The 23,882-nt window shown below is 37.6% G+C and overlaps 1 protein-coding gene across 7 annotated transcripts in view; it reads left to right on the top strand.

The window, feature by feature from the left end:
- KAT6B (lysine acetyltransferase 6B) overlaps nt 1-21,234 on the top strand; it is a 121,979-nt gene extending 100,745 nt beyond the window's left edge. For 5 of the 7 annotated variants that reach the window (XM_088059314.1, XM_088059316.1, XM_005520515.3 and 2 more), the window contains 5 exons: nt 10,988-11,219; nt 12,977-13,136; nt 13,737-14,003; nt 15,218-15,515; nt 17,161-21,234. In XM_088059314.1, coding sequence (XP_087915440.1) covers nt 10,988-11,219; nt 12,977-13,136; nt 13,737-14,003; nt 15,218-15,515; nt 17,161-19,643 — 3,440 coding nt within the window. In that variant the 3' untranslated portion in view covers nt 19,644-21,234. The remainder of the gene's footprint in view (nt 1-10,987; nt 11,220-12,976; nt 13,137-13,736; nt 14,004-15,217; nt 15,516-17,160) is intronic. The other 2 variants (XM_014250286.2, XM_014250285.2) reach the window with 1 other exon arrangement.
- The last annotated feature ends 2,648 nt before the right edge of the window (nt 21,235-23,882 follow it).

The raw sequence follows: 23,882 nt of genomic DNA, 5'->3' as shown, positions 1-23,882 counted from the left end.
CTTTTGTACCTTATGGAGCATGTTTGTCGTGACCACTGACCTGAGCAAACTCAGTACTTGCAGTGATTTCTTAGATTACTGAGAAGCCTTTTGGCTTCTCAGTATTCAGTTCCCCATTTCACTTTTGTTCATGTTGTTTATTACTACTAGGCTGTCCTTTGTAGATATGAATAAAATAATGATAGGAAAAGCTCTTGAGCTCTGGAACTTTATCTACTCTAAAACTGTTAAAGCCATCCCTGATACAGTTTTTGTCCAGTGCATCTGTCACTTTCCAAGTGTGATAACCATCTTCCTGAGCCATGAGTCTGGGAGGATTATGTTAACAGCCAGGTTAACACTCCAGCTGAGAGTCAGAGCTTCATGGTATGGATGCCATCTGTCTGTGCTGGTTGGCCTCAGTGACATGTAAAGATTCTGAGGATATTCAGTGTACTCATTATATTAGGCAAAGCCTCCTAGGTCCATCTTCTTGTCTCGTCAGTTGGGTCTTGTAGAAGTACACAGAGCCTGTAAGAAGGCAAGCAGGTAATGTCTAATGAGCACAGGAGATACATTTACAACCCAGTATTCATGTGCTGTCAGCATTAAACACCAGAAGGTAAAGGCAGTTCCTGAAGGGAGTTCATTCAACAGTTACCATTGTATAAACAGTTTACTTCTTGATGTCATTTATTGAATAGATTTAAAATGTAAATTCAAGTAACTTATAAAACTTATAAAACCAAGAACAATACAGAGTTGTTAATGATCTTCTAAGCCACTTAACCTACTGACAAATTTATTCATCCAATTGTTATTCAATACTGATGCCCTCTGCACATACAAGTCTTGCTTTTAAGGGTACTTCAACTCTCTTTCTCTTGCTTATGCTTTCACTCTGCTTATAAGTAGTGCACTTCATACACAGAACCTCCACTCAAGGGGTTTACTGGCACAGGTAAAATAAGTGTTAGCAAATTAATTCACTCAAAGGGTGCCTTTTGTAGGTCTGACTGTAATGTAGTCATCTCTACCTTTCCTTTTATTCATGAAGGGCATTTGTTTAGCCCTAACCTCTTCTGTGAAGCTTTCTATAAAGGAGCTAAAGGTTTTGGGCCTCCTATGTTAGGTTTACTTGAGGATGTGGAGAGGAATGAGAGCTGGCATTATTTCTTGTAACAATAATGAGAGAATCTTTGGCTTACTCTGTTCATAGTGAAGAAAGCTTTTCTTTACTGACAAAGAAAAGAGAATGTAGCAGGTTGTGCACTGATCTGAGCATCTCAAGTTACAGCTGTCTCTTTTTTTTTTTAATAGTGTTTGTGTGGATCTTGGGATTGGGGTCCTTTGAAGCTGTTTCAAAAGTGCTTTCAAAGAGGGTACTAACACCTATTTAAGGTCCTCTATCTTTGACCTTCTTCCTACTGACATAGATAAGAACAGTTCAGAGGCACACAGAATAGTTAGGGAAAAAATGGTAACATGAATTACTGTTTTAGGAATTGTAAGTCTTAATAAGCTCACACTTTCACCTTACCTATTTCTACCTTCCACTCATGGTCATACCTCTGAACTTGCACCATTGAGCTGACCCATCTGTATTGAGCTGTCCTGTCTGAATACTCAGCTGTTTTGATATTTCTATCAAGATATCTACCCTTTTGAACCTCTGTCTTCTCGACTTGTTCATAAAATATCAAAACAAAGGATGTGATGTTTTGTATGACAAAAAACATTAGCTCTTAGGATAGCTGGAAATGTTGGTTTGAGATAAATCTTCACTTTAGATACTGGTGTATTATTAAAACAGTTGCTAGTACTTGCTGTTCTTTCAGATCTTTGGCTTGATACAGAACATTGCATGAAAACTCACAAGTTCTTCCCTTCCATACTAAAGGATTTATTTTACTTGGTTTTGTTTCAAACAAAACAAACTTTAATGGAAAAATGCTTGATTCTATCTGCCTGAGTCTGGTAATTAATTTGTGGGGGATGGCCTTTAAAGAGATGGAGAAGGACTCCAAACATACAAGGGTAACAGCTCAGTGGTTGCTTCTTTTGGTCTGGGTAGATTCTCAAGAGTATGTTTTCTTCTGACACAAATACTAACAAAATATAAATAGGAGTCAAATAGTGCTGATTATGTGAGGGTTATATTCTGAACACAAGCTATTGCATAGGACCTTCTACAAAGCTCTGATTTGAGATTAGGGGTCTCTGAGAAAGCAGATTTTTAAGCTGTTTCCAGCTCCCATTAGTAGTTGAATTTTACTGTGACAGTCCTGTCTGCTCATGGTTTTCAGCTGTGTATTGGCATCTTTCGAGTGTGGAAAGTTCCAGTCATCTGGAAGCCTTTCATAAGTACCTTGATTATGTTTTCTGTAGAGGAGTTACTTCAATGGTGTTGAGTTCTCTTTCCTACATGTGGAATTGTATGTAAACGTTGGTATGGATGATGTGCGTATGTAAATACGAACCTGAGATTGACAGGTCTGAGTTAAGCAGTGCATGGCAAAACGTTGTTACCCTTATAAATCAGACTGAAGTCTAGAATGTTAGTGTTACTTAGTTGCATGGTGTTACTGTATTTTGCAGATTTAGTGTAGATGTAGTTCTTAAAAGACTTCTGCCGTGGAGACTACATTCAATCCAAAATTATGGAAAGATCGGTAGACCAAAAACTGTTCTTTTGATCCAATGAACCTGCTCCTACTTGACTCCATTTGCATGGCATCAGTACACGGTTCCTACCCCTTTGTTGCCCTCCAGCAGCTCTTGCCCAAGTGGTTATGTTTTTGGTCTAACTTCACTGGCAGATAGATCACATCAGTGGACTTGATTGCTGACTGCTTAACAACATGATGACATTAATAACTAAAGTGATCCAAATTCTTAATTACAGTTACTGTTGCTCTAATTTGTTTATAGGGCATACTCATGCTAGATATAATACTATCTGATAGAAAAATAGTGTTTAAAATGGGCAGAAATCCATCTAGAATATTAATATAAAAGCACAGACATCTTGAACCCTTCCCAGCCTTTGTCTGGATACAAGTTCATAGGAAGTGCTCTCCAAGATGAATCCTTCCTAAATGGAATATATGCTGACTTGTTAATGAAGTTTCTTATAATTTTCTAGCTTAATATTTTATAGAGAGTGTTTATGTGTCCAGGGTTCATGACAATAGCAGGCATGACAGTAAGCCTGCTAGGCTACAGGGAGAGTTCTTGACTTTAGCAAAACCAAAGCCTACAAAAGGCACTGGTATTGCTTACATGTGCTTCAGTGTTAAGCCAAAGCTTAGTTGGAGTTGAAACTGAGGGCGGAGGAAGACAACAAAATATGGAGAGCTCTTAGAAGTATGCAGACAGCCAAAGGAAGAGTAAGCAGAACATGGGCCTGCTGATGAATGGAATAAGCTTGGTGTGACAAAAAAGGGGCTTGGTGGGGATCTCCAAAGGGATCTGAGGTACTCTCTGCTTTCTTGGCAGGACCTGTTCTCAGGTGTGACACAATTTAAGCAGCAGAGTTAGATGCCATCTTTGCCAGAGGAAGATTGTGTTACAGACTACTTAAATAAAATGGTGAGATTCATCCTAGGGAACTGGCTGACGTGACTCCAACACCTCTCCCCATTGTCTTTGGGAAGTCTGAGCAATTGGGACCATCCTCAGTAGCTGAATGACGACAAATGTTACGTGCATCTTCAAGAAACTGAAGGAAGATGAATGAGTGAAATAAATGGTTGTGTATCACAAACGTTCTAGAGTATATGACTTGGTATAAGTCACATAAATATATAGTACAAATACTATATTTGTATTTGTATAAATTCTGCCTACAGGTATTTCCGTATGTGCACTGGTTGTTAGCATTACATTGCCTCATGATAGGAGAACTTTGGAAGTAAGCTGCAGGAAGTTTGGAAGTAAAGTGCTGTCAGCAGGCTGTCATTTAGGCACTGTCTTGCACAGGTGCATTTTGAAATGGTCTTGATAATGTGGTACTTAACACTGGCAGCTTTCCTCAAGCCTATTTATAGGATCAGTGGTGTTTTCCCATTGTTAATATAGCTGAACAGGTCCAGAAAGATGAAATGGAGTTATGTATTGACTGCAGCTCTGTGTAGCTGTTCAGATGAATTTGATTGTGGTGGCCTTAGTGCATGTTTGGAGAGCAAGGCTGTCCTTTAGAATGGCACCCTGTGTCTCTGCTGTCTGCATTGTCCTTGATTCAGTTCAGCCATTTACAGCTCACTGCTGTATCCCAGCACATACTGATGACATCTCTAAGGAAAAGGAAAGCTGCTGGCACTTCACCTTATTAAGGTTTGCTGTGTGTTGTAGCAGCTCAGTAGCTGTTTCATGACTGACAACCTGACGCTTGTTCTAAGCTATGTCACTCCTCTTTGAGTTGAAACCTGGTTTTAAAATGGCTTTTCTATGCAGGCTAGGCTTAACCAACTTTAGAACCATTTAAATTGGCTTTTTTGTTTTGCTGTGAGACAAATTACAGTGGTAAAAGAGACTCCATGTTGAAGACCAGATTAACAGATTTGAATTTGCTTCTTCGTGTGGTGTATTCCTCACCCTGATTCTCTGTCATTAGGTATAACAAGCATACAGTCTGATTTTCTGGGTTTAAAAATGATTGGGAGATTATTCAGATATGATAATACAGTCTCTGTTTTATGGGTATTTTAATACATAAGTAATAAAGGGATTTGCAATGATGCTTCTCTTAAATTTTGATCCTTTGTACTTTAAGAGGTGGAGACTTAATTTCTTTCATATAAATGAAGTAAAGATTCCCAATACAGAAAAATAGAATTTTTTCTCTTTTAAGTTGCCACAATGATGCTTATGTAGTTTTACTAGAACACAAGGAAGATGATAGCAGAAAGGAAATCTTCATTATGTTTAGCAGGGTTTCATCAAGACAACTTCTTCTTGTGCTTTTAAGACTGAGTCCTCTCTGGTTCAAAGGCTAGTAGTAGGTTAATAGCCACCGGCAGGGTTACTCCTGTAAGACTCAGGAGTTTTTCTGGTCCAGGGACCTTTGCTGTATTGCTTTTTCTGTATGGTTTTTCTCCTGGAAGAGTTGCTCCTATTGAAGACCTACTTGTGTTCAGTCTATTGATAATTCTGTGAATATGGAGGTATAAAACAAGATGTAAACATTTATTTGTAATGAGTTTTCCCAGTGAAGCAAAGCTCCTTATCCTGCATTAAACTATCATCGGTGTGATTCTGTTTTTGAAAGAAAAACTATTTGGTTGCAGCTTTTCTTAAAGGTAAAAGCCAATCTAATCTGTAAGTACTTTAAGAAAAGTGAGGATACAAGTTTGAATTACAAAATTTGAGTGAAAAAAATCTGTTCTTTAGAACAACTAGGCTAATTCAAGATAAGGGCTGGAATACTCTGGTAGGACACGTTACACTTTAAGGATACCTGTATTTTTGCTGTTTCTTTTTTAAAGTGAGCTCTGTCTCAATTACAAGAATATAACAGACTTTCTTTACTAGTATTTGTAACTTTCTTATTCAGAGATTGATATGATTGATTTCCTAGTAAGTGATATTGAACATGACTTCCAGAACTATGTTTGTCTCCAGTGCATGATATGATTGATGCGTAAGACACATAAAACTATTTCCTTGATCACAGACTCTTAGATAAAATACTTTTCAATTTTTCAGTGTAAACTGTTATTTCCAGAGTTTTTGTAGCAGACAAAAAAATTCTGTTCTAGCTAAAAAGTAGGACTCATTAATCCTTACCCTTGGGGTCCACTTTGAAGACTGTTTTGGTTTTTAGCCTTCATAAGTGAAAGGCAAATACATGGATTTGTTGTTAGTAGCATAGAAGAAAGGAACTGCAATTTCTAAGTACTTGTCCAGGGACAGAATGAGGTTCAGTACTCTGTTTTCCATTCAGGTACATTTTTGCTGATTCTGTTTCTGCTGAAGACAGTGCACTGCATTGCATTGCAATGTACTGATGTTTCAAAACAATACTTGAACATCTTACATGACGCTCTCAAAAGAGTGAAGTGCCTCTCTTTGTGGCTCTGTTCTCAAAGAACCTGCCTGTCTGTGAGCAGTGAAGTTCAAGGAATGGAGGAACTGTGTCAGATCAGCACAGTGTCCATGGCATATGTCACTGTTGTTTGTGGTAAGGTTGCTATGTCAGATACTCCCTTAAGGGAGCACATGATTAACAGAACACAGGAAATTGTACTAAAGTTTTAGCTAGTGGCATCTTCTGGAGAATATTGTGTTGAAGCTGCCTCAGGATGCTCTGGATGGATTATATTCTGGCTATGTGGAATTTTCAGTAAAATGTACAACTGTATCGCCCACTGGAGAAGGCAAGAAACGTGATGACTTCATAAAAGGATGAGTGATACACTTACAAGCCAACTATAACCCTCCATTTCTCCTTCTTAGAAGCTTCTCAGCTACAGTTATTTGTTTTCCAAAGTGTGGATGCTAACTGACTGACTGACTGTTGTTTGCTCTTAAGCCAAACAAAGTAATCCTTGTATTTAATAATAAAATACAGCACTTCAAGTACTATTCGACGTGGTTTTAAAGTAGAAATAGTAAATATAATTACATCAAAAATGCCTGTTCAAACTTTCATATTAGCTGAGTTCCCTAGCTTGTCAGGTGAATAGGAAACCACAAAGTCTTCATTGAATCCCATGCAATATGCATACCATGGCTTGGCTGTTGCTGTAACTGAGCCACAGTGTGACCATGCTGTCTTGTGTGAACACAAACAAGTGTAATTCAAACAGCTATATCCAGTTCACAACTTGGGTTTTTTGGTTTGCTTGCATCAGGATGAATTCCTTAGCTAACTGAACTCCTAATGGCTTCAAAATTATTGTGGCCAGTGTTAATTGCACTCAAGGAAGCTGAAAATTTCGGTTTGTCTTTAATATTATAACGCCGGGGTAGTGATGTTTAGAAGTGTGTGTGGTAGGGAAAGAATTTGGAGATACGAGACTTAAAGAAATAGCTGCTCTTGGCAGTTTGTAACTTGAAGTATGCACAAAACTGCTTTCATGCCACAGGAGTGAAAGGAGGCCGATCTGATCTTGATTTTCAGAAGAGAGCTGGTGAGATATAAGTCTGGTCACCTCACAGCAGACATGACAATAAATTTCTCCTAGTAAACACAGAAGTAAATGCAGTGAATGGAGGAGGAGGATGCCCTGCCCTGCTTGCAGAAGGGAGTGATAGTTAACAAATGTTACCAAGCTCTTAAAAAAATGTCCAAAAATGTGGACATGAAACTCATCTGGTTGGTTCTAGTTGTTTTTATGAAGCCATACTAATTCTGTTTGCATGTGTTTCAGGTGGTGGTTGCCAGTTTCATTTTGTCCCTTGGTTGTCTCTGTTGGCCACTGTCCTGCTATCAAGCCTGGACCTCTGATCTCATGCTACTTAACTTGTTTGAAGATACAGAACCAAGCATCAAAAAAAATCAGTAGTTAACTAACTGAAAGTTTCTGGAGACTGGCACAGATGCATTAAAGTTACTGTTTTCACATAAGTGTGTTGTGGATTCTGTAGCTATTTCAGGAGCATTACTAGGAATGCTATAGATTGAAATTACTAGATAATTACAAGTCAGTTTGTTTAAATGTATATTTTAATGCCTAATCATCTCCTAAATTTGTGTTGGGGGCATAAAATTGATGTATATTATACCATCTTTTACTTTCTCAGATTTCATTTCTTCTAATTGTTTCAAATCTTGGATAAGATGAAACCCTGGTGATTCTGGGAAAGTTTGCATGACAGAAATCAAAGGCTGTAGGTCACATTTGCTTTGCTGTGAAGGATAGAGATAAGGCAAGAAATAAAAATCATTAATGATATTTTGGCTGTTGAATTTTGTGATGCTATCACTCATATGCCCAGAAGATAGATGACTCTTTGTTCTTGATTAGATCTAATATTTTGTTGTGGTTTTAGTTTTTTGTGTAGCGTACAGTCTGGCTTGTTTATTCTCGAGGCTGGGTGGTGAGGAGTTCTATTTTGTCCTGTGAGTGTTGCTATTGCTCATAATCTGATATCAAGGATTATACTTTGGGAAAGTTCTTTCAGGTTGCCACTTAGAGGCTATCAATTATTAAGGTTAGGCAGACACAGTGAGGCTGCAGGTCTCTGTTTAACAGGGCATATTGTGCTCATCTCCGATGCTTCAGGATAGATACATGAGCTACCAAGATCAGTGTTTTTATTTACCTGCACTTAAGATCAGTTACTTGGTACCTCTTTGGTAAGTTTAATCTAATAGGTGTTATTCAAATCACAGAATCTGTTAAGAGAGGCTTTCCATTCAGTGCTTGCTACATGTAACCAAGACTGTTACCTCTGATTTATATTTTTGATCCTCTATAATGTGAGTATTTTGGAAAAGCATAGGTTATATTTTAGAGAGGTAGGGGTGGAATGCTGTCAGTTGTTATTGCCATGCAGGTAATGTTTCAGTGCTTTAATGTAGAGTGAAAATAATGACCAAGAACTAGTCTCTAAATCCCCAGACACAGGAAAGGTACAGTGAGCCAGTTTCGTAAAACTCTAAAGGTACTTGTGGTTGCCTAAGTAACAATTCCAAACTCTTGTTTGGACAGTGTTTTTTATTCAGCTTCATAATATGTTTACCAAGAAACTATAGGTGCAGCTCCCTTATCTATGAGGAAAATTAAAGTAGAGGAAGAATTTTTGTCAAAGTAACTTTAAAGTGTAGTGAAATGCAAGAATGAAACTTAAGTCTTACAAACACCCTACAAACACTTTCTATTAGTGCCCAAGACTTCTCTGAATGTGAAGTTGGTGGGGTAAACTGTAAAGTTACTTGAAACAACTGTAAGTTCTCCTCATGGATTTATTTTTAAAATCTAGGTTATTCTCCCTCTCTTTTCCTTTGTTGAGGCTTCTATCACTACTTCTGCTACCTACCTCAGTTTTGCAATTTTTTTATGGGCAGTGACATTTTAGTATAAAACTTGGGTTTGTGTGTTGCACACAAGGTGATCCAGAATTCTTTCTTGATATGAGTGAAGCTTTGTGTAAAATTAGGCAGAATAGTCTATATGCTGTAGGAGTGCTTTTCTGCAGTTGGAATTAAAGCAACAATTCTTTACCTTCAAGCTATTCAGGATGCACTGTGGTGTTGAATGTGGAATTTGACGTTTCCTGTCAACAGTAGTTGCATGTAGTACCAAGACGTACTAAAATGTATCATCTAGTTATAAAAAAGTTTAACATGCCACAATTTCAATGCTAAAATACTTTCATTTCCTTGATTTTTGTGGTAGTGTTTCTTCTGTAAAACAAAATAAATTTACTTGCTGAATTTCGGTGATACCATGCAGATGTAGGCAGGCTTCATGGAGCTCTGTAGAAGCAGGAAGATGTGGGGTGGTGTTCCTGAAGCTCTGGCATTTTATCACATATCATGCTAATAGATAGGAAAGGCACACTACTTATTTCAGTATCTCTGTTGTGATCACTTGAAATGGTAGGATGTCTGCTTTTCTTTGTAAATTTCTTTAGGCAAACTGGATATTGGACTACAATGCATATCTGTGTATGGTTTTTCTGAAGTCTGTTGTGGACCTTTGATACTGTGTCCAAGAAAGGGAAGACCAATGTTTCAGGCAGAGTAGATAGACATACATTTGTATGTGTATTTCATGTTTTTATTCAAGAAAAATACCTCTGTGTGTGGTTTGTGTATGGTAGACCTTACAGCAAAATAAGGAAAGAGACACTGCTTCTCTTAAACCTGGATGTTAATGATATGCTTTTAATTTATAGCTAATTTGATTAGGAGAAACTTGGTGAAGAGGCTAGTAGGATTTGTTTAACAAACATGACATAACTACTAGATATGTTTTACATCAGTGTTTGAAAAATAGAAGTGAAAAATTTGAGGGGGAAAAAAGTATTTTAAGAGTATTGGAAGGCACAAGAACAGTGTATTTTGGTGGATTCCAAATGACTTTGAGTAATGTAGTTCCATAAACATAATGTCTGTGCTTATGGCAGAGGAAGCATTTTGTAAGCCTAGTTACTTAAGGCCTGTGTGTTGGCAGTTTTTGGAAAGGCACAATACTGAATAGGTATCATGGAGGGATGAACTACTGTGAAAGGATACCTGTTATTAATTGTGTTATTTTATTTTTTTTCTCCATACTGAATAAGTTTTACAGGTGGCATCATCTGGTATCTCCAAGCAGGTGTGTTCTATTCTAAAGTGTAAAATCCTCTTAAAGCTGAAGAGTTAAAAGGGACTTACAGCATACATAGACTATAAAATGAAGGTGGTATATTGTGTAATAGTGGATCAGTTCCTGTCTGGAAGACCACAAGCAAGAATTACGTGAATGTTCTTAAATGTGAATTAAGGGAGATTATTTTTTAATTATTTCTCTTAACTAATTCTCTGCGTAATTCATCTTGTGAATAATGTTACCTCCAAAATACAACTTCTAGCTGTTTAATCAAAAACTTATGCCACTTGGGGCTTCTTGAAGAAAAATTACTTAACTGATATTACCCATAATACTTTCTCTTGAGATTCTTCTGAAAGCTCTTGGCTTCACTGATGTAACTTGGGTGTAAAAGTTCCTCAAAAGCCCAGAAAGTTGTAGTTCTGAAGGAGAACATGTATGATGGGACCTGCTCCCAAACATGTTGCTTTTTCTTCTTATCCTTGCTTTACAATTAGAAAAGTTTTTGGTTAATGCCTGATTCTCATAACATAAAGTCTGAGTCACTCACAAGAATTTGATCTTTTTCTGTGTCACTGTAATGATGAAAACTTATCTCTTTTATAGAGAGGATTTCTTTAATTGCAAGACATTGCAGTAGTTCAATCAGTCATGCTGATGATCTTTTGCATTAATTCTAACTTTCTTACAGGCTAATTAAAATTCCTTGCTTTTGTTATAAGGTATCCTGTTTATTTTTATTCTAGGTTATTTGCTTTCTAGAAGAGAGGGTCAAGCAGGATCCCCTGAAAAGCCATTGTCTGATCTGGGTCGCCTCTCATACTTGGCTTATTGGAAAAGTGTCATATTGGAATACCTGAACTGCCACCATGAAAAGCAAATCAGTATCAAAGGAATGAGCCGAGCTACTGGAATGTGTCCTCATGATATTGCCACAACCCTGCAGCAACATAGCATGATAGATAAAAGAGAAGATAGGTTAGTGAATCTTGTAAAAAATATTTTTAAATTTCTGAGACAAAACATTCTCTACTTACAAAACAGTTGATGTGAAAAATGTATGTGTAAAGTGAGTGATAACCATCTTACTGTAGAAGTCAGTATGGATGGGTCTTACATAAAGAGCTTTTCTTCCTGGGGATTTTTTGGATGCTCTTTTCATATTAATGGTTATTAGAAATATGTGGCCAGCTCAACACATTTTCTGTTAAGAGTTTTGTTTCATTCAGTATAATCTTCCCTAAGTGTTCCCAGCTCTTGCTGTGCAAATATTTTGCTTTGAATACCAGCGAGAGAAAAATTTGTGTTTGTGGGTGGCAGTGTCTCTTTCCACACCTCCTCTTTCAATCATTGCTGAATTCATGTAAACCATGGGATCAGATCAACTCTACATGAAGTGCTCCTGCTCAAGGTACTGGTAATACAAGTTTCTTTTTAGTGTTATGATCAATGTTGAAAGTCAGTGCATTGATGAGAAGGTGAGTTTCTGTTGTGTGAATATCTTCTTTCTTCATGTTCTTGATGAGTATTTTAGAACTTTACTGAGTTGCTGTTCTTGTTTGGTCTGTTTCTTTCCATAAAATGTCTTAAATTGCTTTCAAGAGTATTTATGTTTCTGAAGATGATCTTAATTCTTTCTGTATATGCCAATCATAGAAACTTTATAATTAAGCAAAGCTGCCTTACAAACACTGGCTTGCCAAAAAAAGAAAATTAAAATCAGAAAAAGTTCAGCCTCAGTAATTTTTATTTGTCCCGGCACTAGTATTCAAAACTAGTAATTTTTGAACCAGTAAGAATGCAAGACTTCAAAAAGGAGATTGGTTTACAAGATGGTGTATGAGAGTAGTACGAGGAGTGCTGGAATTGCCTCAAACCCTTTCTGGAGTACTTGGCTATGGACAAACTGAGGACAAATGTATTTTAAGGGAAATTTTTCTAACATACAGTCAAATAGAAGTTTGTCACAATTTTGGGAAAATTATTCTGGACTTGATTTCTTTTTTTTTAAACTTTGTATTTCACTGAGAGGATGTTGTTTCTTCACCAATCTCATTTTCACAGTTCTTAAAATTCTTGCTAATCCTTGTTATTTAGAATTGTATAGTTCTTTGTAACAGGGGAGTTTGATAGGATATGTGCTAATATATTAGCATACTGTGCTATTTTATTAGTCTTTACCTACTTTTGATATACCACTTCTTGGTAATTGAAAAGTCATTTAGTACTTCATTACCACAGGACTAAAGTACAGTCGTATACTTTGTTAGAAAACCTGTGCTTCTGACTTACTTTCTTGTCCTGTTAACTTACATCTTCAGCTGTAACATTGACTTTCTCACTCTTGACTTGATGATCCATGGTGTTTTCTATGTATGTTTATATGTAATATTAAAATCAGAAATTGTTCTGTCAGTGCTTCAAGTGCCAACATGAAACCTCTCGAATTAGGTTTAGAGTAGTCAACTATAAAACCTTTACTTTCCTCTCCGTTGCCCTAGTGATTGTTAATATTGAGCTTTCACTTCATGAGCTGTTGTTTCCTCACTTCCTCTCAGTAAACAGTCAGTAGTGTAAGGATGTTATCACTGTGTGTCAGCTGGTATTTTTAGTTTGATGGATCCTTTCATTTACCCATCTTTTTTCACAGGTTGTTTTGCAAAAAGATGACACTTATAGAAAGGCTGTTCTAGGTGATCACTTTCTAAATTAAATTACTATTTATTTGATTGTAGATTTGTAATTATTAGAAGGGAAAAGCTGATTTCAAGTCATATGGAGAAGCTGAAAGCAAATCCACGTATCAATGAAGTAGATCCCGAAAGCTTGAGATGGACTCCTTTGTTAGTTTCTAATGCTGCAGTTTCTGAAGAAGAGAGGGAAGCAGAAAAGGAGGTAATATCAGAGATATCTTCTGAATTTCTCTTCCTTTGGCTTTCATAACTCTGAATATTCAATGTAGACTGTCTTAAATAGAGCAGATTTAGCTTTGACCGCTACATACTGCTATTGTAATGCAGAATTTTTGGAAGCTGTGCAGCAACACATGGTAACTTTGGGGGGATGCATATGAAAACTTAAAAGTGAATCACTTGTCTGTGGAGCTGTATTTATCACTCTTGAGGTAGTCAAAGAGCATGTAATCAGATCACATTTGGTGCAGAGCTCAGGGGCTACACTGTCAATCGATTCTTTGTGTTCTCAACTTGCTCAAAGTGATCCAGTCAGTGGGCATGTAATGTAGTGCTAAAGGACTTAAATCAATTCGCTGCATCATTAATAGTGCTAAATATCCCATGAAATGCAATCTTCTTTGGTTTGTTATCTGTTAACTGTTGTAAAGGAGCAACTAGATGATTCAGCTGAAATGTTGTTGCTAGGTTAGCCAGCAGTGCTAATCAGAGTTGACTTATTTTAACTATTTAGCTGAACGTAAAGGATATTGGTAAGTAAATGCTGTTTCAGTGACCTGTTTTTTTAACCTCAACCCTTCAGGCTGAGCGTCTTATGGAACAAGCTAGCTGCTGGGAAAAGGAAGAGCAAGAAATATTCTCCACAAGAACTAATAGTAGGCAATCACCTGCAAAAGTACAATCTAAAAATAAATATTTGCGATCTTCAGAAAGTGTGGCAGTGGTGGGGGACCGAGGGCAATCCACAGAACAATCTAAAGAAAGCAGTGAGGAGGATGGTGGGGATGAGAATCAACAGAGTTCACCTCCCCGGCTGACAAAGCCCCAGTCCCTGGCCATAAAAAGAAAGGTGGGTTACTTCAATGCCTTGGTTCAAAGTCATTTGTCTCTGATTTCAATCAAATAGTTATCATCAAAATAACAACCTAGGAAACGTTTATCAGACTGTTTTAGGCTTTTATGTGTTATTTGGACACTTAACACTCCTCTCTTCTTTTCTCTGCACTCCATCCAATTTTTTGTCTTTTGGATTTTTCACAGAACTATGAAATACTAGTGACATAAGGAAATCAGAATTTTCTGTTAATTTTTAAACTAGAGATTGCCCTCTGCTGTTTGGCATTGGTATTGGTTCAGTATCTTAATGGTTCTTCCTTTTTTTTGTATTAAGATGGAGTCCAGCTTATGGAGTTTGTCTTTTAATGTTTTGGGTTTTTTTTAATATAGGAACTCCTAAAAGGGGAGTACTGTTTTTCAAAAGAAATGTTGTTAAAACAAAAGAGGTGTTTCTACCCATATTCTTCTAATTGAAATGTTAAATTCTATGGTTACTGCCATGTTTGCATAATTCTTAGTTTCTTTGAAAAATCAACTCTTTGAGTTGCTTAAATTAATAAACTTAAGAATCCCAAAACTTTAAAGCACTCACCTTAGCCCATGTATTTAGATGTCTCTGTTGAGGATTAGGAAATTGGGTTGTCTCTTTGGTTATGCTCTTAAGTGAGCTTCCTTTAAAGTAACCATAAATCTCCGAGAATGTATAATAATAGAAAAACAAAATCTTGAACAAATTTTTTTATAGCAGCCAACTGTAGGATTCTTGAAGTGCATTTCTTCAATGTTACCTGTTTTTCTGTGTACGTACTTATTTCTAAAATTAGCAGAAACCCGAAATGTAGAAGAATAAGCTTTGACAATTGTGAAGCTTGTTGGGGAATTGTAAATTTGCAGAAGAAAAATGTACAATGGTACAATGTACAGAGTACAATTTAGGTAATAGTACTATGAATATTATTTGACAGAAGAAGGTAAAAGACACTACAATATAAAGAAAATTCTTCATTTTAACATAGAGATGGATTTGTATACATGTATACATACCTATTTAAACTCTTTAGACATTTTACTTTTAGATTCTGTCTACATTTGAATTTGATGCCACATAAGATGTTTTTTTGAATGAATAAATAGATTATTGTAAATTCATTCTACAAAAAATTATGTCCAGGATCAGTTAATTAATGGGAATGTAGGAAGAGTTTGATTTGTGAAATTATTTTTCAGAGACCTTTCATACTGAAAAAGAAAAGGGGCCGTAAACGCAGGAGGATAAATAGCAGTGTTACAACGGAGACAATTTCTGAAACAACAGAGGTGTTGAATGAGCCATTTGATAACTCAGATGAAGAGCGTCCCATGCCACAGCTGGAACCCACCTGTGAGATGGATGGAGAAGATGATGACTTGAAGCCTGTGATTCGAAAAGCTTTTGAGTATCAGCCTGGGCAGCAGAAACAGGAGGAAGAGCAGAACAAGGAGGAGAAAGATATTCATTGTTACCGGAGTGATGAAAATTGTACAGGTACATTTAAAATGTTCCTATATCTTTACAAAAGTAATTTTGTTGGGTTGCCTTCAAAAGAAGTGTTAATTTTTGTCATAAATCTGGAAATTTTTAATGAAATGTAGTTAGCTGTTATTATAATGTTATAATTTGCTTTTCGTGTTCAGGTAACAAATCTTTTCCGGTCTCAGGCATTGAAGTTCTTGTCATATTGTCAAAAACAACTTCTATGTCCCTACAGCAGGGCATTTGCAAGGGGTATCACTGGAATATTGTCCAGTATAGTTTTTGTATCAGTGGTAAAGGATACAAGCAAAAAGTAAGATTTGATTTACACAAATCTCTTTCTGTTCAGTATTGTTGGTAATTCAATGAAATTTTTGGTGCTTCTGTGGCATAATATATCCTCAGCACCAGGATCCTGGTTTTTTTTACCCTGAAAGAGACAGTTTTAATTTTGTCCTTTCAAAGCTGCTTTTCTAGTTTGAATTCAAAGGTAACTGAGAAAAGTTAATGGATGGATAGTGAAACTACTAATGAGCTATTCTGAATGTGCACTCTTCCCTTGACCTCCTGGCCCTCAAATTATGCTTATGAGTTTTAATTCTGGAATTAATGACTGGACTCTCAGGTCTGTGTATTTTCTCTAAGAAGACAGTAGGTACTACTTCAGTATTTTTGTAATTGCATGGGAAGGCTCATTCTTGCGATCCTCAGTTGAGGGATCATGGGCTGATTTCTATTTCAGACAGCTCTTGTGTGATGTGGTAGATTAGAATACTACCACAATATTATTTAAACTAATAGTAGCAAGTTCCAGCTATGTCCCAGCAGTCAGGTTTGCACTGTTTTAACTAGACTGATGTTTTGTATTTGTCCATGGAGCACGACATCACAATATAGGAGTATTACTGAAGCCATTACACTCCCAAGAGCAGCATGTTATATCTTGATAACTCTCCTTTTTTCTGGAGTGTATGTAGTGGTATCTGGGGAGAAAGGAAAGAGATGAATGTGTTTGGGTCCTTTTTTATAGTCAATGGATTAGTGTTCTGATGCACTCTGTGTAATTTTAATTATCTTTTGCCTTCTATCATCTCTTGTGAGCCATGTCAGGATATGTTGCCCATGAGAAAGTACTAGAATGAACCACTTTTTTTCAGTATTGATATTAAAGCATGATTATATATTTGCTATGGCTTGTCCTCCACAATGGTCAAAGAGGAAATTCCAGACTTTCATGGCATTACTGTCAAAAAAGATGAATGTGTGTTAGATAAATGTCTATATAAAGAGAAGGCATACATCTAGTCTAAAACCAAAGGTGGAAAATCAAATATTTAGACAGTATTTGCTTTAGTTTACATGTCTTGTCATTTAAATCTCTGGGATTCTTTTATGTATAAATGGTGGTTCTGATAAATTGTATGTCTGTTGAAAGGCCACCAAAGCATTACATATCTGTGTAGCATGTTTGAGCAGTAGATACTACATTGTTCTACTGTGTTTTGAGACCTGTTTATGACTTTGGTTTTGTACTTTCTTAGTACATTGAGTTTATAAATTATTTTCAGGTTTGTATTGGAAAATATTGATTAGTCTGCAAGCTAAGACTTTTTTTTTTTTTTTTTTTTTTTTTTTTTGTCTCTGTTACCTCCCAAAGATAATACAGAGGATGTAGCTGTGTTGGAAGAAAGCACTAAAGACAATCTTGAACCTTTACAGAGTAAGCAGGGTTGGCCCAAAGGAGTTAAACGTGGTCCATCTAAATGGAGGCAAGGCAAAGAAAGAAAACCTGGCTTTAAGCTTAATTTATACACTCCACCTGAGACTCCCATGGAGCCTGACTATCAGGTGCTGGTGGAAGAACAGAAGGAAGTAGCTGAAGACAAGCCCTGTTCAGTTCCTGCTGTTATGGAGGAAGCTATTAAAGAACCTATTGAAGCATTAGCACCACCAGATGATGAGGTGAAAGAAGTAGAACCTGAACCTCTGCATCCACCCAGTGAACCCTTTGAAAAACAAGAAAATGATACTATGAAAGCTGGGGAAGAAGAAAGGAGCATAGAGGAAGATGGAATCAATTCAAAAGATCAAGAAAAAGACAAAACAGAAGTTTTTGTGCAGAAAGAGGAGTCCATGCATTTGGATGATCAGGAGGAAGAGGAGGAGGAGGATGAAGAACCTTCTCACAATGAGGATCATGATGCAGATGATGAAGATGATAGTCACATGGGTTCAACAGAAGTGGAGAAAGAGGAATTACCTGGTGAAGCTTTCAAGGAAATGCTGGAAACTCAGCAACCTTTTTTAGACGTAAATGTTCAAACTGGTAATTCAAATCAGGAGGAGTTAATGAATTGTGGTGTTGACCTTGCAGGTGATGAATGTGAAAGTGACCAGAAGGAACTTGCTACGGATTCAGACCCAGTGCCTGAATCTGATGATGATCATGCAGACAACAACCAGGACCAAAAAGCTGGTGAAGAATTACATTCCGATTTCAAGGGAGAGAATACTGAGACCATGGAGATTGACTCAGAGACAGTTCAGGCAGTACAGTCTCTAACCCAAGAAACAAGTGAACACGAAGATACATTTCAGGACTGTGCAGAGACTCAAGAGGCCTGTAGAAGTTTGCAGAACTATGCCCACAATGACCAAAGTCCCCAAATGACCACACTGGATGACTGTCAGCAGTCTGACCACAGCAGCCCAGTTTCATCTGTGCACTCTCATCCCAGCCAGTCAGTTCGTTCTGTTAATAGTCCAAATGTTGCTCCTTTAGAGAACAGCTATGCTCAGATCAGCCCAGATCAAAGTGCCATTTCTGTGCCGTCTCTCCAGAACATGGAGACCAGCCCAATGATGGATGTTCCCTCAGTTTCTGATCATTCGCAGCAAGTTGTGGATAGTGGGTTTAGTGACTTAGGAAGTATTGAGAGCACAACAGAAAACTATGAAAACCCAAGCAGTTACGATTCTACAATGGGTAGTAGTATCTGTGGAAACAACTCTTCTCAAAACAGTTGCTCCTACAGCAGCCTTACATCTAGTAACCTAACACAGAGTAGCTGTGCAGTGACCCAGCAGATGTCTAACATTAATGGAAGCTGCAGTATGATGCAACAAGCAAACATCAATTCTCCTCCCACTTGTAATGTAAAATCTCCCCAAGGTTGTGTTGTTGAAAGGCCTCCAAGCAGCAACCAACAGTTATCCCAGTGCAGCATGGCTGCTAATTTCACACCACCTATGCAGTTGACTGAAATCCCTGAGACTAGCAATGCCAACATTGGGTTATATGAAAGAATGGGGCAGAGTGAATTCGGAGCAGGGCATTACTCACAGCCATCTGCCACCTTCAGCCTTGCTAAACTGCAGCAGTTAACTAATACGCTTATGGATCATTCTTTGCCTTACAGCCATTCAGCTGCTGTAACTTCCTATGCAAACAGTGCCTCTTTGTCTGCCCCCTTAAGTAACACAGGGCTTGTTCAGCTTTCTCAGTCTCCACATGCTGTTCCTGGAGGACCCCAAGCACAGGCTACCATGACCCCTCCCCCCAACCTTACTCCTCCTCCCATGAATTTGCCGCCTCCCCTTTTGCAGCGTAATATGACTTCATCGAATATTGGAATATCCCACACCCAAAGACTGCAGACTCAGATGGCCAGCAAAGGTCACGTCTCTGTAAGAACCAAATCCACGCCTCTGCCACCTGCTGCTGCAGCCCATCAGCCACAAATTTATGGGCGAGCTTCACAGACTGTGGCCATGCAAGGGCCTGCACGGACCTTAACAATGCAGCGTGGCATGAACATGAGTGTAAATTTGATGCCAGCCCCTGCTTATAATGTCAATTCAGTGAACATGAATATGAATACCCTTAATGCTATGAATGGTTACAGTATGTCCCAGCCAATGATGAATAGTGGCTATCACAGTAATCATGGGTATATGAATCAAACCCCCCAGTACCCTATGCAGATGCAGATGGGAATGATGGGAACTCAGCCATATGCACAGCAGCCAATGCAGACAGCACCCCACAGTAACATGATGTACACTCCTCCGGGCCACCACGGCTACATGAACACAGGCATGTCCAAACAGTCTCTCAATGGATCCTACATGAGAAGGTAGGCCCGTGGGAGAGACACACTACCAAACTGGCGTATGGGATTGATCTGCACAAATACCTTTGGAGAGTACGATTTCAAAACCAGCAATTGGTGTGAATGCAAAAACATTTGTTGGCACCATTTAAAAGCTGTATGCAGCAGAAAGCCTTATACAAGTTTTTCTTTATTTCTTGCTTTGTTGGTTTTTTTCTTCATTTTTATTTTCTTTGTTTTGTTCTGTTTGGGGTTTTTTGTTTATTTTTTTAACATTGTGAGATTTAACTTCTCTTTGGGGGGAATTAGGTGGTTTTCCATTTTTTGTTTATTTCATTGAGCTTGAAGTTCTCTGGAAAGGAAGAACTCTTTCTATGAACTGCAATTACACAGCAGCTGATGGTTCAGAGCCATTTTATGTGCCTGCTCCCATTAAAAATGTGGATAAATAGACTCCAAAACTATCAGACAGTACTGGATCATGAGCTTTTTCTCTCTCCTTTCCCCACATGTAAATGCCTTTTAGCAGTTCTTTTATTGTATTATTTTGTTTCTGAAGGTGACACTTCTGCATGCCGCTAATGTCTTTGTTAGTGACAGTGCATTTTGTAGTACTGTACAAGTGTTGTGCTTAACAGTAAGCCATTTCTTAATTTTTTTGCCTTGATTAGGTTACCCTAGTTTGAGGGGTAAAAAAACCAGAACTATATTTTTGTTAATTATAAAACTTGTAAAAATAATAAAAAAAAGCTGCAAAAGCTATTCACATTTTGGTTAGTTCAAAGGATTTTATTGCTGTATGTTTAGTGTAAAGTTGAGACTCTTTTCCATTTTTGTGACCAGTTTCTTTGGGGCTGGGTAGGAAAAAAGGCAGCTTTCTGTTTTATAAAAAGTTACGTTTTTTTGTTGATTGAAACATCTCAGTGTTTATTTGTCAAGTTTTGAAACATTTTCGTATATGTCCAAATACTTGGCAGGATTTAAAAAAAAAAAGTAGTGAATTTGGTGTAAAGTTGCTATTTTATGGAAATGCCTCTAACTTTACATTTTCATTCCATCTGTAGATTTTTCTATCTTTATAAAATATTGGAGTTATTTTTTAAGGGAAAAAATAGAGCAGTAGCGTGTGAATAGCTCAAACTAAGCTTACAGATCGCATGTAAAAAGGCAAAAGTTATTTGTGTCTGTTTATATTGCTTCCTTTTTTGTAGCCTTTGTACCTGTACAGAGTGACTGTAAGGGCCGAACAGAAGAGGCTTGATACATGTAAAAATAGGACCCAGTGACACTCTTGTATTTATCTGTTATCTTTTTAGTCAGTCACTTAAAAAAATACCCACAGAAGACCCACCCAAGCAACAAAAATAAAAACTGCAAAAAACTACACCCCCCCCCAAGCTGTACATTTTAACATAAAATAAATTATGATGAGCCATTTTTAGCCTCTTGTGTCTTGTCATAGTTTGATGTTGCATGGGAATTACCTCCTGAAACAGTGTTTGTTACAGTGCTCTCACATGCTTGATCTAAAGCCCATTGAAGTTGGTGGGGTTTGGATTAGGCTGTTTAGAGCTTAAGTGTAGGTTACTCATCATAATTGCATACACCTTGTGAAAATAAAGAATACCTAAGATTATTTTTTTTAATAATCTTAATAAAATATTGAATAAATATGTATTTAATACCTTACAAGGTTGTCAATATTTCATGTATGAAACTTCTTTCCTACAGAAAGTGTGACTATATATATATATATAAAAGGATATATGATAGTAACAGACATGGTGTTTGAACTGTATTTTAATGATAGAATTGTAATCTCTTCCTTTGTCATCGTTACTGGGTGACAAGATGATGCAAATCCTGTGTTGGATCTATGGGTTCTGTGTATATGCATGTATTTGGGCACACAGAAACATACACAGAGGTAGGCATTTCTCATCTAGCAGTAGAAGGTCTGCTAAAGACAAGAAGGCTGTCTAGATGTGGATCTTGTGAGTGGATAAATTCAAATGTGGGATATGTGAACCTGCACCAAAGTCCTTGTAATAATTTTTCAGAATGCTTCTAATGTGGATGTTGCCACTGTCACTGCAGTAAGGTTGCTAGCTAAGCTGAAAGAAGTGGCCATCTGGGGACTGAAAACTATCCCCATTCCAGTATATGAAACAGATTTAAAGGTAATATTTCATGTATCTATAAGTCAAAGAAATTTGTATTTCTCTAATTAAAACCATTACTGTGTGGTGATGCTGAATCAAGAAACTGATACTACAGATTCATGAGCACGACCAGTTCAGTTTTTATACAGTGGAGCAGCAGTCTAAAATGGTGATTCTGAATGAGAGCTAAAATTGCTGGTCAAACGGTAATCTGGAATAACTTGTGCTTTAGGAGTTCAGGACACCTGATAAGGAAAGCACAATACAACAAAGATCTTGGTTCATGCCCTTACATCATCAGTTTTGTTGATTGAAGGCAGAGAGCTTAAACTTTACTTTCATCTTCACAAAGTAACTCACCTTTTTCATGTTTAGGAAAAGGAAAGTGGAAATCAACACAGTTATGTGCAGCCTTCAGATGTGTTTAGCTGCCGCCCTATCTGTGTTAAATAATTGCATCTCAAAGTAGCATTATGTTTTGTGGTTTTTCATTTGTGTGTTTTTACAGTGAGTGAAAAAGGCACCTGGGTCTTTACCTGCTGCTGTTGAGTTTCAAGTTTTGAAGCCTGTAACATCCAGGCAAATCTAACCTGCTTACCACTTCAAATATTTATTAACGTGAAATAGAGTATCCTGACTCCAACATATTGCTAGAATTCTGTATTTACAATATATGGGTTAAGAGTTGGTTGGGAAATGATGCAGAGTGTGTGCACAACAGGCAAGTTTCCAGTATAATTTTGTTATTTCAGAATTGAATTCCTTTTGGGAGGACAACAGACTATCGTACATCTTTTCCCATAACAGCTCTTAGCTGTGTATTGCATTATGGCACTAAATTTTTTGATAAATAATAAGGTTGTCTTTTCCTTGACAGACGTACTTGTTCTCTGTATTGTAAGCACCTTGCAGTGTCAGTTTTGTCTGTGTGCTCAACACCATCCCAGAGGGGAATGAGCTCTTGCTTTTACTGTCTTCAAAAAATTCTTCACAGAATTGCAGTAGATGATTCTTGTGAAAGGCAGGAGGCTTCCTTGACCACGCACTCTTAGAGAATGCTCCATGCCACTGGTGGTTGGCAAGAAGGAAATCAACTTGCCTTGTTTAGCGTGTGTTTCCTGCAGACTTTTCTTGTAGCTGGAGTTGGTGCTGCTGATACTTGTGAATCAGCTGATTAGCAACTTGCAAGAGTTGCCTCACTCTGTGGAAGTCACATGTGCCAGTACTTCTGCTTTTCTGATTTAGTCTTATTAATTCTGGGAGAATTAGGCAAAAAAAAAAGCTGGGAAATAAATGAAAAGTATATTTACTTCAGAATTGCTTAACTGGCACAGCTGTGCCAGCAGAGTCCTTCAGGCAAGACCTGGTTCTAGGAAAGATACTTGTCTGTGGAGCAGGACATAGTTCACCTGGAAGCTGCCAAATGCCAGTACTCCTGGAAGCTGCACTCAGCCCTTTAGCTATGACAGGAGGGGTAAGTGTTGTTGCACTCAGGCTGCCTGATCCCCTAGCAGTGGGCAGAATGTAACCCATTTTTTAAATAACATTGTAAGAATTCTGGTATAAGCAGAAATGAAGGACTGCTAAAGGCACTAATCTTCCATGTCAGATCATTGTCTATGTCTCTCAGTTTTATAAGCTGTTTAGTTTGTCCATCTGGCAGGGTGGTTGATGGAAACAAACTCCATTTATATCAGCGTGATAAATAGAATTGCCCTGGCAATTTTCTGTAGTGCTGAGGGTGATCAATTATGCATGTAAATCAATGACAAATCCTCTTTCAGTTACAGCAGTCATCAAGCTCTCATGCAGGGTACAAGAAATAACACAACCTGTAGCTTGACAAAGAAAATCCTTACAGATATTTGTTATCTTTATCATTTGATACAGAATTCCTGACTGTAAAGCAAATGCTAAGAAACATTCAGCTTTCACTGCCAGTGTAAAGGAAAGCAGGGCCATGCAAGGCAGGTTTGTCCAACACAAGGCTGGGAGAGCTGTTGTGTGTCTGGGCTGTGAATTAAACTGCAGCAGACAGTAGGGTGGTGTGGAAAGGTGCATTTGAAGGTCTATGGAAGTAGACAGAGTTGAGGGACTCCATCCAA

Source organism: Pseudopodoces humilis, chromosome 9 (genome assembly GCF_049639895.1).
Source record: "Pseudopodoces humilis isolate 2021_Gansu_Grassland_sample_001 chromosome 9, ASM4963989v1, whole genome shotgun sequence".
Lineage (NCBI taxonomy): Eukaryota > Metazoa > Chordata > Aves > Passeriformes > Paridae > Pseudopodoces > Pseudopodoces humilis.
The sequence above is the reverse complement of the archived record's forward strand: the minus strand, read 5'-3'. Positions and strand labels throughout refer to the sequence as shown.